This window comes from Cucurbita moschata, unplaced genomic scaffold (assembly GCF_002738365.1).
Source record: "Cucurbita moschata cultivar Rifu unplaced genomic scaffold, Cmos_1.0 Cmo_Scf00028, whole genome shotgun sequence".
NCBI classification, from domain to species: Eukaryota; Viridiplantae; Streptophyta; class Magnoliopsida; order Cucurbitales; family Cucurbitaceae; genus Cucurbita; species Cucurbita moschata.
Genome location: NW_019268544.1, coordinates 1,493,153 through 1,509,370, shown reverse-complemented (window position 1 = coordinate 1,509,370; position 16,218 = coordinate 1,493,153). Strand labels below are relative to the sequence as shown.

The 16,218-nt window shown below is 36.3% G+C and overlaps 2 protein-coding genes and 1 non-coding gene across 6 annotated transcripts; 2 read left to right on the top strand and 1 right to left on the bottom strand.

Annotated features, from left to right (window-relative positions):
* The first annotated feature begins 1,372 nt into the window (after positions 1 to 1,372).
* On the top strand, positions 1,373 to 4,159 carry LOC111463304 (ribonuclease P protein subunit p25-like protein). 4 transcript variants are annotated; one of them, XM_023107187.1, is made up of 9 exons: positions 1,373 to 1,688; positions 1,797 to 1,922; positions 2,129 to 2,209; positions 2,292 to 2,380; positions 2,469 to 2,543; positions 3,157 to 3,218; positions 3,308 to 3,364; positions 3,448 to 3,627; positions 3,745 to 4,151. In XM_023107187.1, exons 2-9 carry the CDS (start codon positions 1,797 to 1,799, stop codon positions 3,825 to 3,827), a joined length of 753 nt encoding a protein of 250 aa, XP_022962955.1. In that variant the 5' UTR covers positions 1,373 to 1,688; the 3' UTR covers positions 3,828 to 4,151. The 4 variants fall into 4 exon arrangements, with proteins under 4 accessions (XP_022962955.1, XP_022962953.1, XP_022962954.1 ...); XM_023107185.1 differs by having other exon boundaries at positions 3,736 to 4,151; XM_023107186.1 differs by having other exon boundaries at positions 3,448 to 3,633.
* A 2,992-nt stretch (positions 4,160 to 7,151) lies between these two features.
* Positions 7,152 to 12,628, bottom strand: LOC111463302 (cellulose synthase A catalytic subunit 2 [UDP-forming]-like). Its single transcript, XM_023107181.1, has 14 exons — positions 12,327 to 12,628; positions 11,896 to 12,091; positions 11,579 to 11,817; positions 11,396 to 11,495; positions 11,147 to 11,321; positions 10,719 to 10,985; positions 10,296 to 10,641; positions 10,063 to 10,200; positions 9,804 to 9,929; positions 9,504 to 9,716; positions 9,183 to 9,420; positions 8,909 to 9,102; positions 8,471 to 8,821; positions 7,152 to 8,040 (listed from the first exon to the last, which is right to left on the bottom strand). Exons 1-14 carry the CDS (start codon positions 12,405 to 12,407, stop codon positions 7,462 to 7,464), a joined length of 3,243 nt encoding a protein of 1,080 aa, XP_022962949.1. The 5' UTR covers positions 12,408 to 12,628; the 3' UTR covers positions 7,152 to 7,461.
* A 3,092-nt stretch (positions 12,629 to 15,720) lies between these two features.
* Positions 15,721 to 15,794, top strand: TRNAI-AAU. Its single transcript has one exon. It is a non-coding gene; the product is annotated as a tRNA-Ile (tRNA).
* Positions 15,795 to 16,218: the final 424 nt, after the last annotated feature.

Below are 16,218 nucleotides of genomic sequence, written 5' to 3'. Positions count from 1 at the left end.
TTTTAATATTTATTTTAAGATGCATTTGGGAGCTGTTATTTTTCTATTTCATTTATTTTTTATACAATTAACTATATTTAGATGTTAGATAAACTTAATTTAATTATTCAACTTATTTTAAAATTTGTATTAAATTTTAACTTTTTTTTAATCACTTGTTTGTAATTTCACTTAAAATGAATATTAATATTGTACATTCAAAAGACGAAATTTTTTCATTGCATACAATATTATTCCTCTAAAAAAAATAGGAAAAATATTATCCACCAAAAACATTATTGATGATATTATTACTTCTCTAAAAAAAAAAAAAATTATAATTACTCTCAACTTAACATAAATTAATAACTCCTACAAAATAACACATAAAATTAAAATAATCTAAATTTATATAAAAACAAAACATTATAAGTTCGCGCACAAAAAAAAAAAAAAAAAAAAAAAAAAAATTATAATTACTCTCAACTTAACATAAATTAATAACTCCTACAAAATAACACATAAAATTAAAATAATCTAAATTTATATAAAAACAAAACATTATAAGTTCGCGCACAAAAAAAAAAAAAAAATTATAATTACTCTCAACTTAACATAAATTAATAACTCCTACAAAATAACACATAAAATTAAAATAATCTAAATTTATATAAAAACAAAACATTATAAGTTCGCGCACAAAAAAAAAAAAAAAATTATAATTACTCTCAACTTAACATAAATTAATAACTCCTACAAAATAACACATAAAATTAAAATAATCTAAATTTATATAAAAACAAAACATTATAAGTTCGCGCACAAAAAAAAAAAAAAAATTATAATTACTCTCAACTTAACATAAATTAATAACTCCTACAAAATAACACATAAAATTAAAATAATCTAAATTTATATAAAAACAAAACATTATAAGTTCGCGCACAAAAAAAAAAAAAAAATTATAATTACTCTCAACTTAACATAAATTAATAACTCCTACAAAATAACACATAAAATTAAAATAATCTAAATTTATATAAAAACAAAACATTATAAGTTCGCGCACAAAAAAAAAAAAAAAATTATAATTACTCTCAACTTAACATAAATTAATAACTCCTACAAAATAACACATAAAATTAAAATAATCTAAATTTATATAAAAACAAAACATTATAAGTTCGCGCACAAAAAAAAAAAAAAAACATATAGATTTGAAATATATTAAATTAATATAAATGTTAATAATAAAGGCCAATAATCTAAAAAGGTTAAATAAATTATTATAAGCACTTTGGGCTTTTTTACGTGTATGTGTAATGGGCCGAAGCGGGAGAAATAAATGGGCCGAGCAGAGAGATAGTTAAAAGTGAAGATGTAGGGAGGGAGATTGGTAGATGGCAGTGATCCAGTAAGATCTCGTGCGGTCACGGCGGCGATAAGACCGGGACTCAAAGCCCTACTCTCACTGGTTCAAACTCGGCCACCCCTTCTCTTCTCCTTCTCCCCTTCTATTTATTCTTCCTTCTTTCTCCAAACCCACGGGGTCTTCGGAGGGGGCTTAATTTTCCAAACCACCCATTACCCAATCCAACAGATTTCACTCAGATTCACACAAACTCCCTTCTTCTTCTATCTGTTCCGTGCTTCTCCGGATTCTTCACTCCGTCGTTTATTCTTCTACTACTCAGCTCAGCTCACTCACGGTAATACCCCATGCCTATCCCTGTTTTTCATTTTTTTTCTTCAGTTGGGTACTTCCTTGATTCTAATTTTGACGCGGGTTCTCGCTTGAATCCTCTGTTGTTGTTTAGATGGATAGGTACCAGAGAGTGGAGAAGCCCAAATCAGAAAACACTCCCATAAACGAGAATGAAATTCGCATTACTACTCAAGGAAGGATGAGGAATTACATTACTTATGCCACCACTCTTCTCCAGGTTCATCTCTTCTTCTGCTATGGCTGTTTGCTTAATTTATATGTTGCTCGGCTGACATAGAATTATGGGTTATGATTAATGATGTGGGTGAAAGCAGCGGTATAACCTCCAATGGTTACTTCTAATTTTGTAGTGCTCGTGATCTTCTGAGATCCGCAAAAATGTTTTGAGATGTTATTGATTATGATTTCTTGTCTCCTTCGTAGGAGAAAGGTTCAAACGAGATTGTTGTCAAGGGGATGGGAAGAGCTATCAATAAGACTGTAATGATAGCTGAACTAATTAAGGTAGGGTTGTTTTCTTCACTGTTGTTGTTGTTTGGCGTGCTTGCTATGTCTCTATTGTAATATCTTCATTTTCTCTGTTCAGAGAAGGATTGCTGGTCTCCATCAGAATACTGCTATTGGATCCACAGATATAACTGATATGTGGGAGCCACTCGAAGAAGGCCTTCTTCCGTATGAATTCCTCCGACTCTCCCATATGATTCTTAAAATTTACCATTTGCGGTTGTTTTGAAAGCTCATTTTTCTCTGCTTTTGGCAGTCTTGAGACTACAAGACATGTTTCAATGGTGTCAATTACTTTGTCCAAGAAGGAGCTCGATACATCTTCGACAGGGTAAAGATGTTTGGTTTGATGTCAAGTTATACTTAAGATAAATATAACTGAATATGCTTGACCACCTATGAGATCCCACGTCGGTTGGAAACCTCTACCTAGTAGACGCATTTTAAAACCTTGAGGGAAGCCAGAAAGGGAAAACCCACATGTGATGTGCTTCTTGACCACTTGTGAGATCCCATATCGGTTGGAGAGAGGAACGAAGCTTTCCCTAAAGGGTGTGGAAACCTCTCCCTACATGTTGCAGCTCTACTGAATCCGCTGCTTTATTTTTGGTACCAACAATTAGGAATTGTTTGTCCCTACATATTGCATCAAAAACTAAATCACAAGCTTCTAATAAAAAATGGAAGATTTATAATATGAATACTTTTACATATACAGAGATATACTCTTCCAAATGGATGTTCCAATATCTTCTTGTCATTTCTCCCCCCACTTCCTTATGAAAAAAAAGAGACCTGAAATAGAAATACCCATGGAACCTTATCCTCTACCTCTACGGGGATTGACTGTTGATACACGATCCAAGCCATTAATTTTTTTCTAAAGACAATATCGGTGGGCTTGGGCAGCCCCTGCAATTTTGATTTGTTTTACTTATGTGTAGATACCAAGCCCCTCTTCCTGTCGACCAAGTGAAACCATGGAATGAGTTTGAAGATGAAGGAGGTGATTAATATAAAATGTTTTTTATATTTTATTTCCTTTAATTTTGGTAATGAACTGATTTTAGTTAATCTGAACCAATTTTGATGTAGAGGGATCACCTAGAATACGAGGTAGGGGACGTGGTAGAGGAAGAGGCAGGGGTAGAGGTACTATTATTATCTTTGAATACACTTTTTGTGTACGCATAATTTGTAGTCTGTGCCAACATCTATTAAACTGTTTCATGTAGGGAACTACAATGGTACATCTGAGTATCAGGGAGATGGTTGGGATGGAGGGCGAGGTTTCGGCCCTAGAGGAGGTAGAGGACGTGGAAGAGGACTTGCATTCCGTGGCAGGGGACGTGGTTATGGTCGCCAGTCAGGTGGATATTATGACTATGGTGAACCTATTACTCCAACAGTCCCAGGTCGGGGTAAGCTATGGAATTTTTTCTGAGATGGAGCTATGTTGAGATTGTTATTGAACTCTCGAACACTGTTGTGCATACTCTGTGTTGATGATATGTTATATAAAGGTTTTGTAGGTCGTGGACGTGGGCGGGGGAGGGCTCGTGGTCGTGGTGGTTATTATCGACCAGATGGTCCGGTGCAAGCAGCAGCTGCTTGAGAGGCAAATGGTTACATTTTTTCCGATGGCCTCAAAATTTCATAGTTACGTGTGTTTTGTTTTTTCTTGTTACGATTCCTTTTGACGTTGGTAAATTGGTTGAATCATGCATGGAGGTAGGAGGTTATAGCTTTCTGTAGTGTTTGAGGTAGGAAGATTTGCATAGAGCTCCTAATTAACTTCTCGCAAAAAAATGGGTGTAAATTATATCTCGTTTTTTTATATTCTATTTTCATTAGGACTTAGTGTGTAGCAGCAACCAGTACATTCTTTCATTCTTATATGCCTTTGCATGCTCTAATCTACTACTAATCTTCATTTTTTTCATCCAATTTCAATGCAATTCCTTTAAATTTTGTTTTAGTATCATATTTTGACCCTCGTATGAATCGCCCGCTCGCGAAAAATGAATTTTGACCCTCATATCAATAAGTTTGAAGTTGATTTATATGCTTTAAGTTGTTTCATTCTTATATGTCTTCTGTGTTTGGAGCCGAAACTATTTGCTTAATTTTACTTTTGTCCTAAGTTATCATTAGAGTATAATATCACTGGACTTGAGTTGTTATAGTTGTTATTAGTAGTGTGCTAGAGAGAACCTTTGGTCTGGGGAGAATTGTTGGATTCCACAGCTAGTGTGGGGTGAACTGTGAGAGTTGGTATCAGAACCAAAGATTGAGTGGTGTGCGATAAAGACGCTGGCCCCCGAGATCCTATTGCTAGTGTGGAAGTGGATTGTGAGATCTCATATTAGTTGAAGTTAGAATGAAACATTCTTAAGGTGTAGAAACTTATTCCTAATAGGCGTATTCTAAAACCTCTAGGAAAAGCTCCGTCTAAAGGGGATAATTTAAATGTCTAAAACTCCTGCCAACCATTATCATTCATCATTCTAATTTCACATACTCTTATTTTCGTGTCTAGAATTGAACTAAAAATTTGAGGTTAGATATTCAATTCTCGCCTTATTTAAATATAAAACCTTAAAAGTTATTTTCGTATCTAGAATTGAATTAAAAATTTGAGGTGAGATATGGAAATTTGAGGTGAGATATTCAAATCTGAACATAAAACCTTAAAAGTTGTTGTTAAAAAAAAAGTCATATATTTAATATAAGATAAACCCAGTAACCTCGTAATCAAGTTTGGACAATCCCCTTACCGGAGAATCTAGCATTAACCAAAGGTTTGGTGTTCATATAGATACTTTGAATGGATCGAAACCGTCGCTTATTGGGCCGAGAAATTGACCCACAACCTTCTTCATCATCATCATCATCCTTCCCAAAAATCTCTTCAATTTTCCAACAAATGGAAGTCTCAATTTGGCATCTCTTCTGATCAACCTCCTCCTCCTCTCCGCCGTCACCGCCGCCGTCTTCCTTCTTCTTCATCATCTTCTTCTTCTTTTTGTTCTCCGCCGTAACGACATTGCTACTACTGTCGTCCTCGTTGCTCAGCTGTACCAACTGCTGCGCCGCATCCAACACCTCCTCTGAGTTTCTCGAACACGACGATGATTCTTCCTCCATTGAAGCCCAAAAAGGAAGGAAAAAAAAGTGAGCTTTAGAGAGAGAAAATGAAATGTAGTGATCAAAATCGTGTCTTTTGCTTGTGGGTGTGATTTGTTTTCTGTTTTTATGGGTTTTGCGAAAGAGCGCGTTTATGGGTTTACGTTCTGTTGAAGTTTTTTTAGAGAGAGAAACAGCAAATTTAGGAGAGAGAAATTGATTTGCAGAAGAAATTGCAATGTTGGTGCCTAGAAGATGGGTGGAAGAAGGCTACTTTTATTATTTTTATTATTATTTTCCGTTGTGATTTGCTACATCCGATTCTATTATATTATTGACTTTGTTGACCTATTGACAAGATCCAACTTTTTTTTTTCCTTTATTTGGATTTCCTAGATATAAAAACTTTATTTTTTTAAAAATAAAAATGAGTTCAAATGGTATGATATTGTCCACGATGGTATGATATTATATGATATTGTCCATATTGTCAACTTCTCCCTACCAAAAGTTATATACTGTGAGCCGTTATTGTTACTCTCTTGCTTGCAAAACATCTCTTCCTGCCCTTGTTGCCTTCTAAAACCTTTTTCTTAAATCGAGGCCAGAGACTCGAGCATATGTCGCTTGGCCATAGACGACGAAAGAACACTCACTTGTCGTTGGAAAGTGAGTGTCGCACAATTGCAAATCCGTTAAGTGGTATGCATACGTTCTCATGGCTTTGATTTGGACTGTCCCAAAAGACCTCATACCAAAGATGTTTTAGACTCCCCCTATTTTTTTTTTTGAAGATGACTTTTCATTTCTTTGATTATCTTGGTCTTTTTTTTTATCGAAGAGGCTGACTTTTCATTTCTTTGACTCTTATCTTGGTCTTTTTTTTTTTTTTTTTTATCCGGAAAAAGATCGACCAACTAAACATGTATGGAAGCTATAATTGTAAACCGAATCTATGGAAGCATTGGTTTATACATTTCTTTTAGTCTCGACTCTCGTGAACTGCCCCTTCCCCAAATTATGAAGTATCATAAATGTCTTTGAAATAATTGAGTATAGCATTCAAACCATCCTTTTAATTTGAAAGAAAAGATTATCAATTTATAACATTCACTTAAAAATACTAAAAATAAAAATAAACAAATAAATTTCCCAAAAAGGAAAAATCCCTATTTTAATTACCAAGTCTTACCAAGTCTTCACACGAGACAGAATCCACTGCATGCAATCTCATTCTAGCATCATACTCCACCAACCATACGCGGTAATAGGAGAAAGTGTAAGCCGTCGGATGCTTAGCAACTGAAATCAAACGGCTGAAATCAGTCATTTTTTTTTAATTTTATATATTCCTCCGTTGGAAATTACCATTTAATTTCTATAATTTAATTACTCCTACTTTTACCATTATTATTCATTTTAATACTTAAAAAGTCAAATTTACTCGAACAAAATAAAAACGTCTACATCGAATTTTCCCGACCCGAGTTGAACGTAGCTTGACCGGCTCAAAGGTTCTTTTTTATTTGACATGTCTATTAAGACTACAAATTCTTCTCTTCACTAAACCCGTGACAAAAAAACGTACAACTTTCATCTCGGACGATATCAACACGGATACACGAGGACAAAAAATCAGCTAGCCGAACTCGAGAAAAGCTTCGAAGATGGTAACGATGATGCGATACACATATGAAACACTTGGCATCCATCATGGTCTTCAGGTGAATGAACAAAGAATTTGTAAGTTGAAAATTCAAATGGGAAGTCCTGGTGGGACTGAATTCTATGTTGAAATGAGGAGCAGAAGAAGAATGTCAAGGGTTTTACATTAAGGAACGAGGACTTCGTTGAGGAACGTGGCGAAAATGAGAGTTTAAGACACGTTTTACATATCGTCCCGAGTAAATTATATCATCAGTTCATGTGTTTCATCACGAGGAACAGAGGACTCAAAGAATCAAAGAAATCTATAGAACAAATAACCATTCCTCACCTCCAACCCCTCTATCTATACATCATCCTGCATCACCTTCCTTCCCCACAAAAATTACTCAAATTTCCTGCAAAAACCATAGTCGTCTCGTCCCGTCCCGTCCTGTCCCGTCCTTACTGACTTGTTCCTAATCACAGTTCAACCCGCAAACTTCTAGAACGGGGCCGTCTTTGGATACAAATGGGTTGATCCTTACCCAAAGTAATGTTAAGATTGAGGCTAAAAGAATGGACCAAACAACAATGATTGTTGGTAGACGATCTTGTTTCCCTACCAATCCCTTCAAGAATGGGTAGAGGTGGATGATCACCCAAAGAGCAAAAAATAGCCTTCCGAAAAGAGGACCCCACGAGTCGTATCCATTGTTGATGGCGTCTGAGATCCCGACGATCACGCCGACGATGTTTATGATCAACAAGGTCGTGGGAGGTATTAATAATGATGTCCATTTGAACATATAGATCTCTGAAAATTTGCCATCGGCTGCTTTGGATGTAACTGTGAAGTTGGTGCTGACACCAGCTAAAACCTTGAGTAGACCTTGGAAAAGAGCAAAAAGATGCGACGAAACGCCTCCGATAACCCAAAACTGCTCGTTTCTCCACCAGTCGTCGATGCCAATACCACCCCATTGCATCTCGAGGATACCAGTCGCAGCAATTGAAATGAAGAGTGCCATGAAAATAAGACTGGCATAGTTGCTTATCTACAAATGCACACAAATATGGTATTTAGAACGAAACATTTTTTATAACGGTGTGGAAACCTCTCCCTAGCATACGTGTTTTAAAAATATTGAAAGGAAGCCCGAAAGGGAAAGCCCAAATAGGACAATATCTGTTAGCGGTGGGTTTGGGCTGTTACAAATAGTATCAGTGCCAGACACCCGAAGGGAGTGGACACGAGATGGTGTGTCAGCAAGGACGCTGGGCCCTGAAGGGGGGTGAATTGAGGGGTCCCACATCTGTTGGAGAAGGTAACGAGTGCCAGCGAAGACGCTGGGCCCCGAAGAGAGGTGGATTGTGAGATCCCACATCGGTTGGGGAGGAGAACGAAACATTCTTTATAAGAGTATGAAAACCTCTCCCTAGCAAACGCGTTTTAAAAACTTTGCAACTAAACGAGAAAGATATTACCTCAGGGACAATAAACTTTCCGGTGAGAAGACAGATAGCAGGCAGGCTACAGTAAACAAGCAATGGAATCGAGGTCCACGGAAAGACCACCGAGTTTATGTACGAAAATCGTTCCAACCATTTCAACCCGCCTCCATAGCCATACCAGATCGGACAATGTCTGCTCAAGAATATCTCAACAGATCCTAGAGCCCACCGCAAAACTTGGTTTAGACGATCGGAGAGGTTAATCGGAGCCGACCCTTTAAAAGCAGGCCTCTCGGGAATACAGTACACAGACCGCCAACCGTGACAGTGCATCTTAAATCCAGTCAAGATATCTTCAGTAACAGAACCATATATCCACCCAACCTGTAATCATATTGAAAACATTTCAGAGACAAAATAAACCTTAAAGAATGCAAAATTCAAACTTGTCTTGCTCTAAAAAACAGTAACCTCTTTCCCCCATTCTGTTTTATCTTCATAACCACAACTGATAACTTGAATGCCTTCTCTTAGCAGTGAGGCAGCACTCACATCATGACGACTTCCTCCACTTTCCGACACGGTCGACGCGACAAACACCGGAGATTGCCCGAATTTCTTCGCTAATTTAGTTTCGGACACGTTCAATTTCTCTATGCTTAGTTCTGCAACAAACATGTGGGAACTCGTGTTGGTTATAATATGATATGATATGATATGATATGAATGGCAAATGATTCTTTACCTTCGATTCCCTCGATATTCTCGAGCGCATGGATCTGTGTTGTCTTCTTCTTCTTCTCGTTCTTGTTCCTTCTAGACCCACAACACAGACAGCACCATTTTGGCAAGCAGTTGCATGTTTTGCTCGGGCGTTTCTTCTTGGCAGGAGCGTCATTACCGTAGAGGGCAACCCTTCGGAAAACACATCCCGTACCGACATATATCGGTCCTTGTACTCCGTCTAATCCTTTCATGTTGATCTGCATTAAGTTTTTTACATTTCAATAGGCATAAGATATGCAGGTTTGAGGTAAATTGTTCGACCAGTGATGCGTATACATACATCAAAGAACACAACATTCCGATTTGAGTATCGATCATGTCGATCAATCCCATCAAATCTTTGAGGAAACTGCACATAACAAACTTTCTTCCCGGACGTCGGATCCATCATGAAACACATAGCTTCTCTAAGTGCCTTGCTATTGTTAATGTAATGATCGCAGTCGACATTGAGTAGATAAGGAGCATTTGACAGAACCGCCGAGACTCGAACCTTCAGACGAAATATGGAGACGAGTAATGTCCTCAAATGCTAACCGTCTACAAATTGAGGGGATAAACATTTAAGCTTAACACGTACCAGTGCATTCATGGCCCCGGCCTTCTTGTGATGTTCAAACCCGGGTCGCTTTTCACGAGAAACGTAAACCAAACATGGCAGCTCGTTTCCTTCAATGTCACAAACACCATTCTGGCCAAGGAAGACCTGTAAAGACACAAATGTACACGATTAGTTTGCACAAACATGAGACAGACCTGAGCTGTTTCACCCAATTACAGTCAGAAACAGCACGCTATGGATAAAAATGGTGGACGGATTCAATCGACATATATATTACCTGAATCATGCCAGGGTGGTCTCGAACGTTGTTCCCGGGCCATGGAGTACCGTCTTGCATTGTCCAGCCATCCTCAGGGACCTTTTGAGCCATGGAGACCAGCGCATTTATCCGAACCTTAAATTCTTCGTATTCTCTCTGTTCAAAGCGAAGTATACGAACAAAAAGTCAGTAATATCATTGCAGCAAACCGTAAGGATATAAGATACGCAGCCTCTACAACGGTAACGAACCTTCATTGCTCGTCTTTCCCTGAAAAATTCCGGATGGACCTTGTTCTTCAAATAATCGATCTTCTGAGAAAAGTAAAACTCGGGGGCACGGGGCTCAACATTGAATTTCTTAGAGAAAGGAACCCATTTCCTTGCAAATTCAGATGTCTCAGAGAGAGCTTCAAATGTTAACATGGCTGCACCGTCATCTGAGACATAGCATGCAACTTTATCGACAGGATAGTCGACTGCAAGGATGGAAAGTACCGTGTTAGCAGTGATAAGTGGAGGTTCTTTCGTTGGATCAACGGTACTGACAAATACGTCCACGCTGGCTAATTCAGTAGGTTTCCCTTCTTTTTCATACCTGAAAATGTGAAAACCAAAGAAATCAGGCAAACGTTCCCGAAGTAGACGAGGATAAATGGATTGTGTGCACATTACCTCAGCGATAGCCTATCGAGATACGTTTCCCTTTCAATCGGATACCATTTCGGGAACTGATCGAGAATCCACGATGCCGCAAACCAAATTTCACATATTACTGAAGTCAACCACAGGCCATAGGCATCTTTAACTGGATGAAGAATTCTGTAATGGAAAAACAGGCTGAGAATAACAAGTCGAAGCAAGATGATTAATCTGTACGGGTTTATCATGCTCGAAGAGATGGGCAATTTCCTTGATAGCGGTTGCCTAGCTTCATCCATCCTGTCGAACGAGAACAAATAGATGGTTAGCTATTACATGGCTTAAAAAAGAAGCCATGGAACTAGTTGTGTTATTGCGTTGAGCTCGGGACAACGAGCAATGAAAATTCATACTAGGATAGTGTAACAAACACGCACGAAACACTTCTAACAGTGGCTTACATGGGCAAATCGGGATCGTCGATATCATTTCCACCGTCTTCAACCCCTTGATGCTTCACCACTTGAAGTTTATCACATCGCTTCTTCGTCCAATCCTCCATTCTGTCCTTCCATGCCACACTCCCATAACCATATACAGCAATATCTTTCTCGGGAACCATTGGTCTACGTTGAGCTATCGGATGGCAATCAAAATGTTAGCCATAGTTATCATACACAATAAAAATAACCATCTTGATGCCGACTTACAAGATATCGATGGATCGGGGTACAACATCGGATGGACTCTGTTTCCACGATCCATAAAATGGGGTACAAGAGCATGTTGATCAGAAGAAATCTTGTAATCCTAGCACAAGAAAACGCATCATTATATCGGTTTGATTGTGAATATCGAAAATTAACATCATAGAGTTGAAGAACTCCAATTACCTCCTCGCCGTATGTCAGGAGAGGAATTTCCGAATGAAGGGGAGACGGTTCATGCTCCGACTGTCCATTGATGCGAGATGCATTACGGTGGGAACCACGGCTAGTGTTAAGGCGTGAAACAGACAATGCATCGACAGCATGAGGGTGAAACGAATCGAGATTGCCATAGTCGAACTCGTTATCCAAATCATCGGTGTCATCTTCATCGTCATCATCATCGCCTTCAACCCGAGGACTACCTACAAATTTGCACCACTGATTAGCTTTGGCACCCGAAAAAGTCACAATAACAGAGAATTGAGATTAAAAAAGGCTACCCTTAATGCGGTTGTATCTGGTTCTACACTGTGGACAAGCTTGATTTCCTTCTCTTCGCTCATACTCATAGCAAGTTCTACAAACTGGGAAAGCACATTCATTACAAGCAACAAAGAGCTCTCCTTCATCAGTTAACTCTATCTCATCTCCACAAATCCGACATGTTTGTCCACTCAATTCCTCCACAGACTTTGTCTGGAAACACCAAACAAAAATCAAACTTTGCAATAAACAAATCGGAGGATCAAAATGCAAGATGAACTAAGAACACAAACTAAATTTCTTCAACTCAAGCAGCTCGACATGCAAAGAATCCAATGAAAACGCGCCTAAAAAAGAGATTCTCAGCAAGAACAGAATCAAAACCCCAAATTGTTCAATCCCAAGTGGGAAAATTCTTAAAACGAGCCATTGGGTCGCATAATCTTACCCGAACAGAGTCCTCTGCATTGATCAGAACGAACTCGTTTCTATTGTGAGACCCAGCAATGAGTCGACCAGCGGTGTTCATTGTTCACAAAATTTCAGCTCCTCAAGTGAAACAAACCCAATTAGAAGCCGATCTCTGAGAAGTCACTCAAAGAATAAAAAACTCATCTTTGGCTGAAATAACTCATTTTCCGGCGACCCACCATGGAAAAAGTGGAGTAGAAACGCAGATTTTGGTCCCGCCCGTCTTGCTCTGTGCCACTGCAAAAGGAGGGATGAACAAGAAAAGGACGAGAATTTCCATGTACTTCAACAATGAATATGACCATAGTATCACAATTTATAGAAGCCAATTTATTTTCAAAAACTTGCTAATTTAAGTTTTATTCAAAATGAAATTCCAAATATAATAATTAACCAAAACATTAGTTTTTTTTTAAATAATTACATTCTTATTACAAAATTTATAAAAATGTTGAAGCGGAACTATAAGCGAGAAACTAAATCCATGAGTTACTCGTTTTAAAGGAGAAACTGAGAAAAACCCTAATGGTGAGGTTTATAAAACTTTTTTTTCCTACCCGATAGAGGTAAAAAAATTACGTTCTTACCCCTCGATCAAATTCTATCGATGATTTACTTCTTATCATTTTTTTTTTTTTTTTTGATGAATTTCACTTTATTTTTAACCATTACTTATCAAATTTATTTATTTATTTTTTCCTAACGCTCAAATTTAAGTTTCAAACTTTGGTCAAATTTCATGTGTTGTTCTTACACATGCAATGATTGAGATACATAAATCACATTTTTAACCATGCAAGTATAATGATTTTACATGATAAATACAATTCACCTTTTTATTTTAGAATACAATATATATATATATATATATATATATATAAATTTTTTTATTAAGAGAGAGATTGTCTATGATATTTTTTAATTAGTCAACGTGAGACTCCAATATAGTATTTATACTTATTTGAGATCCCGAAAAATTCGTCATCAATAGATTTCTAGGAAGTTAGAATAGGAGCTTGTTCCTCGAGCTGGTGGACTTACTAATATACTTTCAACAATTTATGTTTTACATTTGGCTACACAACGTTTGTTGTGGATTTATGATAACTGGTACATTGGAGGCTCGTCATTTATGACTATCTCACGCTATATATAGATTCTCTCATTGTTCTAACGCTCATATAAAATGGACCAAAGCTATATCGTAAAGTTTGAAACATAGCTCGTGTAATGCTATGTTACAAAAACGACCCAACTCGTGGAACATACTATAATACTATAATTCATGTGACCAATATGAATATGTGTAGAAATTATTAAATTCATTTTTTGAACTAAGATTATATATATATATATATGTGTTGGTTTCTTGATTTTTAATATTTTATTTATTAAATTATGCGTTAATTATTAATTGTATTGTCTGTTAAAATTATAGTTTAATTTAGTAAAATTGCAAAAAAAATATTAATAAACAGAATTGACCGAAAGACGAGAGGAAGTCACGGAGTCCACGATGGCAGAGATGGATGTCAGATTACGTCATCTCGTGGGCCCCGCCATTGAATAAGTAAAGTGCCACGTGGTACCAACCGATGTGGGTGGATGAAATGAAGGAAACGTACAAGTAAATAGACACGTAGCTTTTTGTTACTTAAATTTTAATTTATTTACTTTTCTAAAGGAATTTCCTTTTTTAATTTAATGTCACTTTCTTATATTTTCATTTTGCCCCTTTGCTTTCTCTAAATTTGCACTTCTAACCCTTCACATTCTTTGTGTTTTAAAATGAGGCATGGATTAACTTTAATCAGTTTTTAGAAATAAAAGTTATAAAAATTAAGATATTTTAAGATAAAAATATTTAAATATTTTTATTTTTTATTTTTCTATTCACTTTGCTAAATTTTTAATCCCAAACAATTCAGTGTAGTTAGTTTGTGCAGAGTGTCTGCTAGTGTAGTTGTGAGATTTCACATCCATAAGAAAGAGGAACGAGAGGGTGTAAAAACCTCTTTCTAGTTGACATGTTTGAAAACTTTGAGAGAAAGCCAAAAGAGGAAAATATCTGCTGCCGGTGTATTTGGGCTTTTACAAATGGTATCAGAATCAAACACCGGGACGGTGTGCCAACAAGGACTTTGGGCTCCAAAGAGGGTGGCTTGTGAGATATCGTACTAATTGAAGAGGGGAACGAATCATTCCATATGAGGGTATGGATGCATTTTAAAACCTCGAGGAGAAACCCAAAAGGTAAAGGTAAAGCCCAAACATGAGAATATCGGTGAGTGGTAGGCTTGAACGGTTATAGTAATCTCTTATTCGTACTAAGTGTTTCACGCATAAGAGTTCGTTAGGGCTTAAAGCGGGACCCACAACAATAAGAAATAATAATCACAATGATAATTAATACTAGCAAAATGCATTAATTAATTAATCGAGTTAGCCGTGATGGATAACGCCACGTCAGTGGGTCCGACAAAACGACGTGGGCCCAATTAGCCTTCGATTTTATTGCAACAAGAAAATAAAAAGACAAAAATTCATTTTTCATTCGATTAAAACCAAGTAGTTTGCTTCTATAGGTGGGAAAAGGATTTTAATATTTTATCTAGACATATTTATTTATAATAAATTTATTAGTGAATGAAATTAAATAAAATTTAAATTACTTAAAATTTATTTTAACGATTTATAACCTAATAAAAATAAAATAATTAAAGTGATTCTAAATATTTTTATTAATAATGATTTTAGAATAAGGTCAGCGGTACACATCTTGATATCAATATTTACATTACGTCCAACTCGTTCCTATTCATTTCAATCACCATACATAACCAATTTTCAACACTGTATTCTCTACAAATACAAATTGAAAGGCTCGTCAACCACGTGCATTATAGAAGAACAAGAATCGGTCTTTCACGTTCGTGTATGTCCCTTCTACTTTTATTGGCTGAATGGTTAAAGCTTCCAACTCATATTTGGTGAATTCGTGGGTTTTGTTCACGCTAGATGCACACTAACAATATTATAAAATTTGTTAGGCTAATTAAAAAGAAAGTTAGAATTAAATCTTTTTAATTTTGATCGTTTAATAAAATTTCCATAAATAGTTTATAATTTATATTATATGGACTAAATCTTCGGCCTATAATTAAATTAAAATAAAATTTAAGGTTAGGAACATGATTTACAAAATATATAATTTATTGTGAGCGAGAATAAGTTACGTTAAAACACAATTATGACGGTAACTTTAATTAGATAAATTGATATATTTTATCGATCTAAACATGCTGATTCATTGTACTAAAAAATCCAATAATAATAATATAAATAATTAGATTTAGCGCATGCTAACACATGGCCTATTAGCTCAGTTGGTTAGAGCGTCGTGCTAATAACGCGAAGGTCGCAGGTTCGAAACCTGCATGGGCCATTCCTTTTTTTTTTGTTTTCATATTGTGATTACTTATATAACCAATAGTGATGTAACACGTGTGCATGCATAATGGGCTTTGCGAATCCCAGATTATGCGGTTCGGTGCTCGGCCCGCATGTTATTTATGCAACTAACATTATTAATTATATAACCAATAGTGATGTAACACGTGTGCAAACAGAATGGGCTTTTCGAATCCCAGATTATGCGGTTCGGGCTCGGCCCGCATGTTATTTATGCAACTAAGATTTTTTTTTCTCTCCATAAAATAGAAGTAATTGCGAAATTTATTTTTCTTATTTTCTATTTTTAATTTTCTTAAAAAATGTCCAAAGTCGGGGAAAAAATCGTATTGATTAATAATTTTTATGTTTTTTTTTTTTTTTTTTTTTTTTTTTTTTTTTTTTTTTTTTTTTTTTTT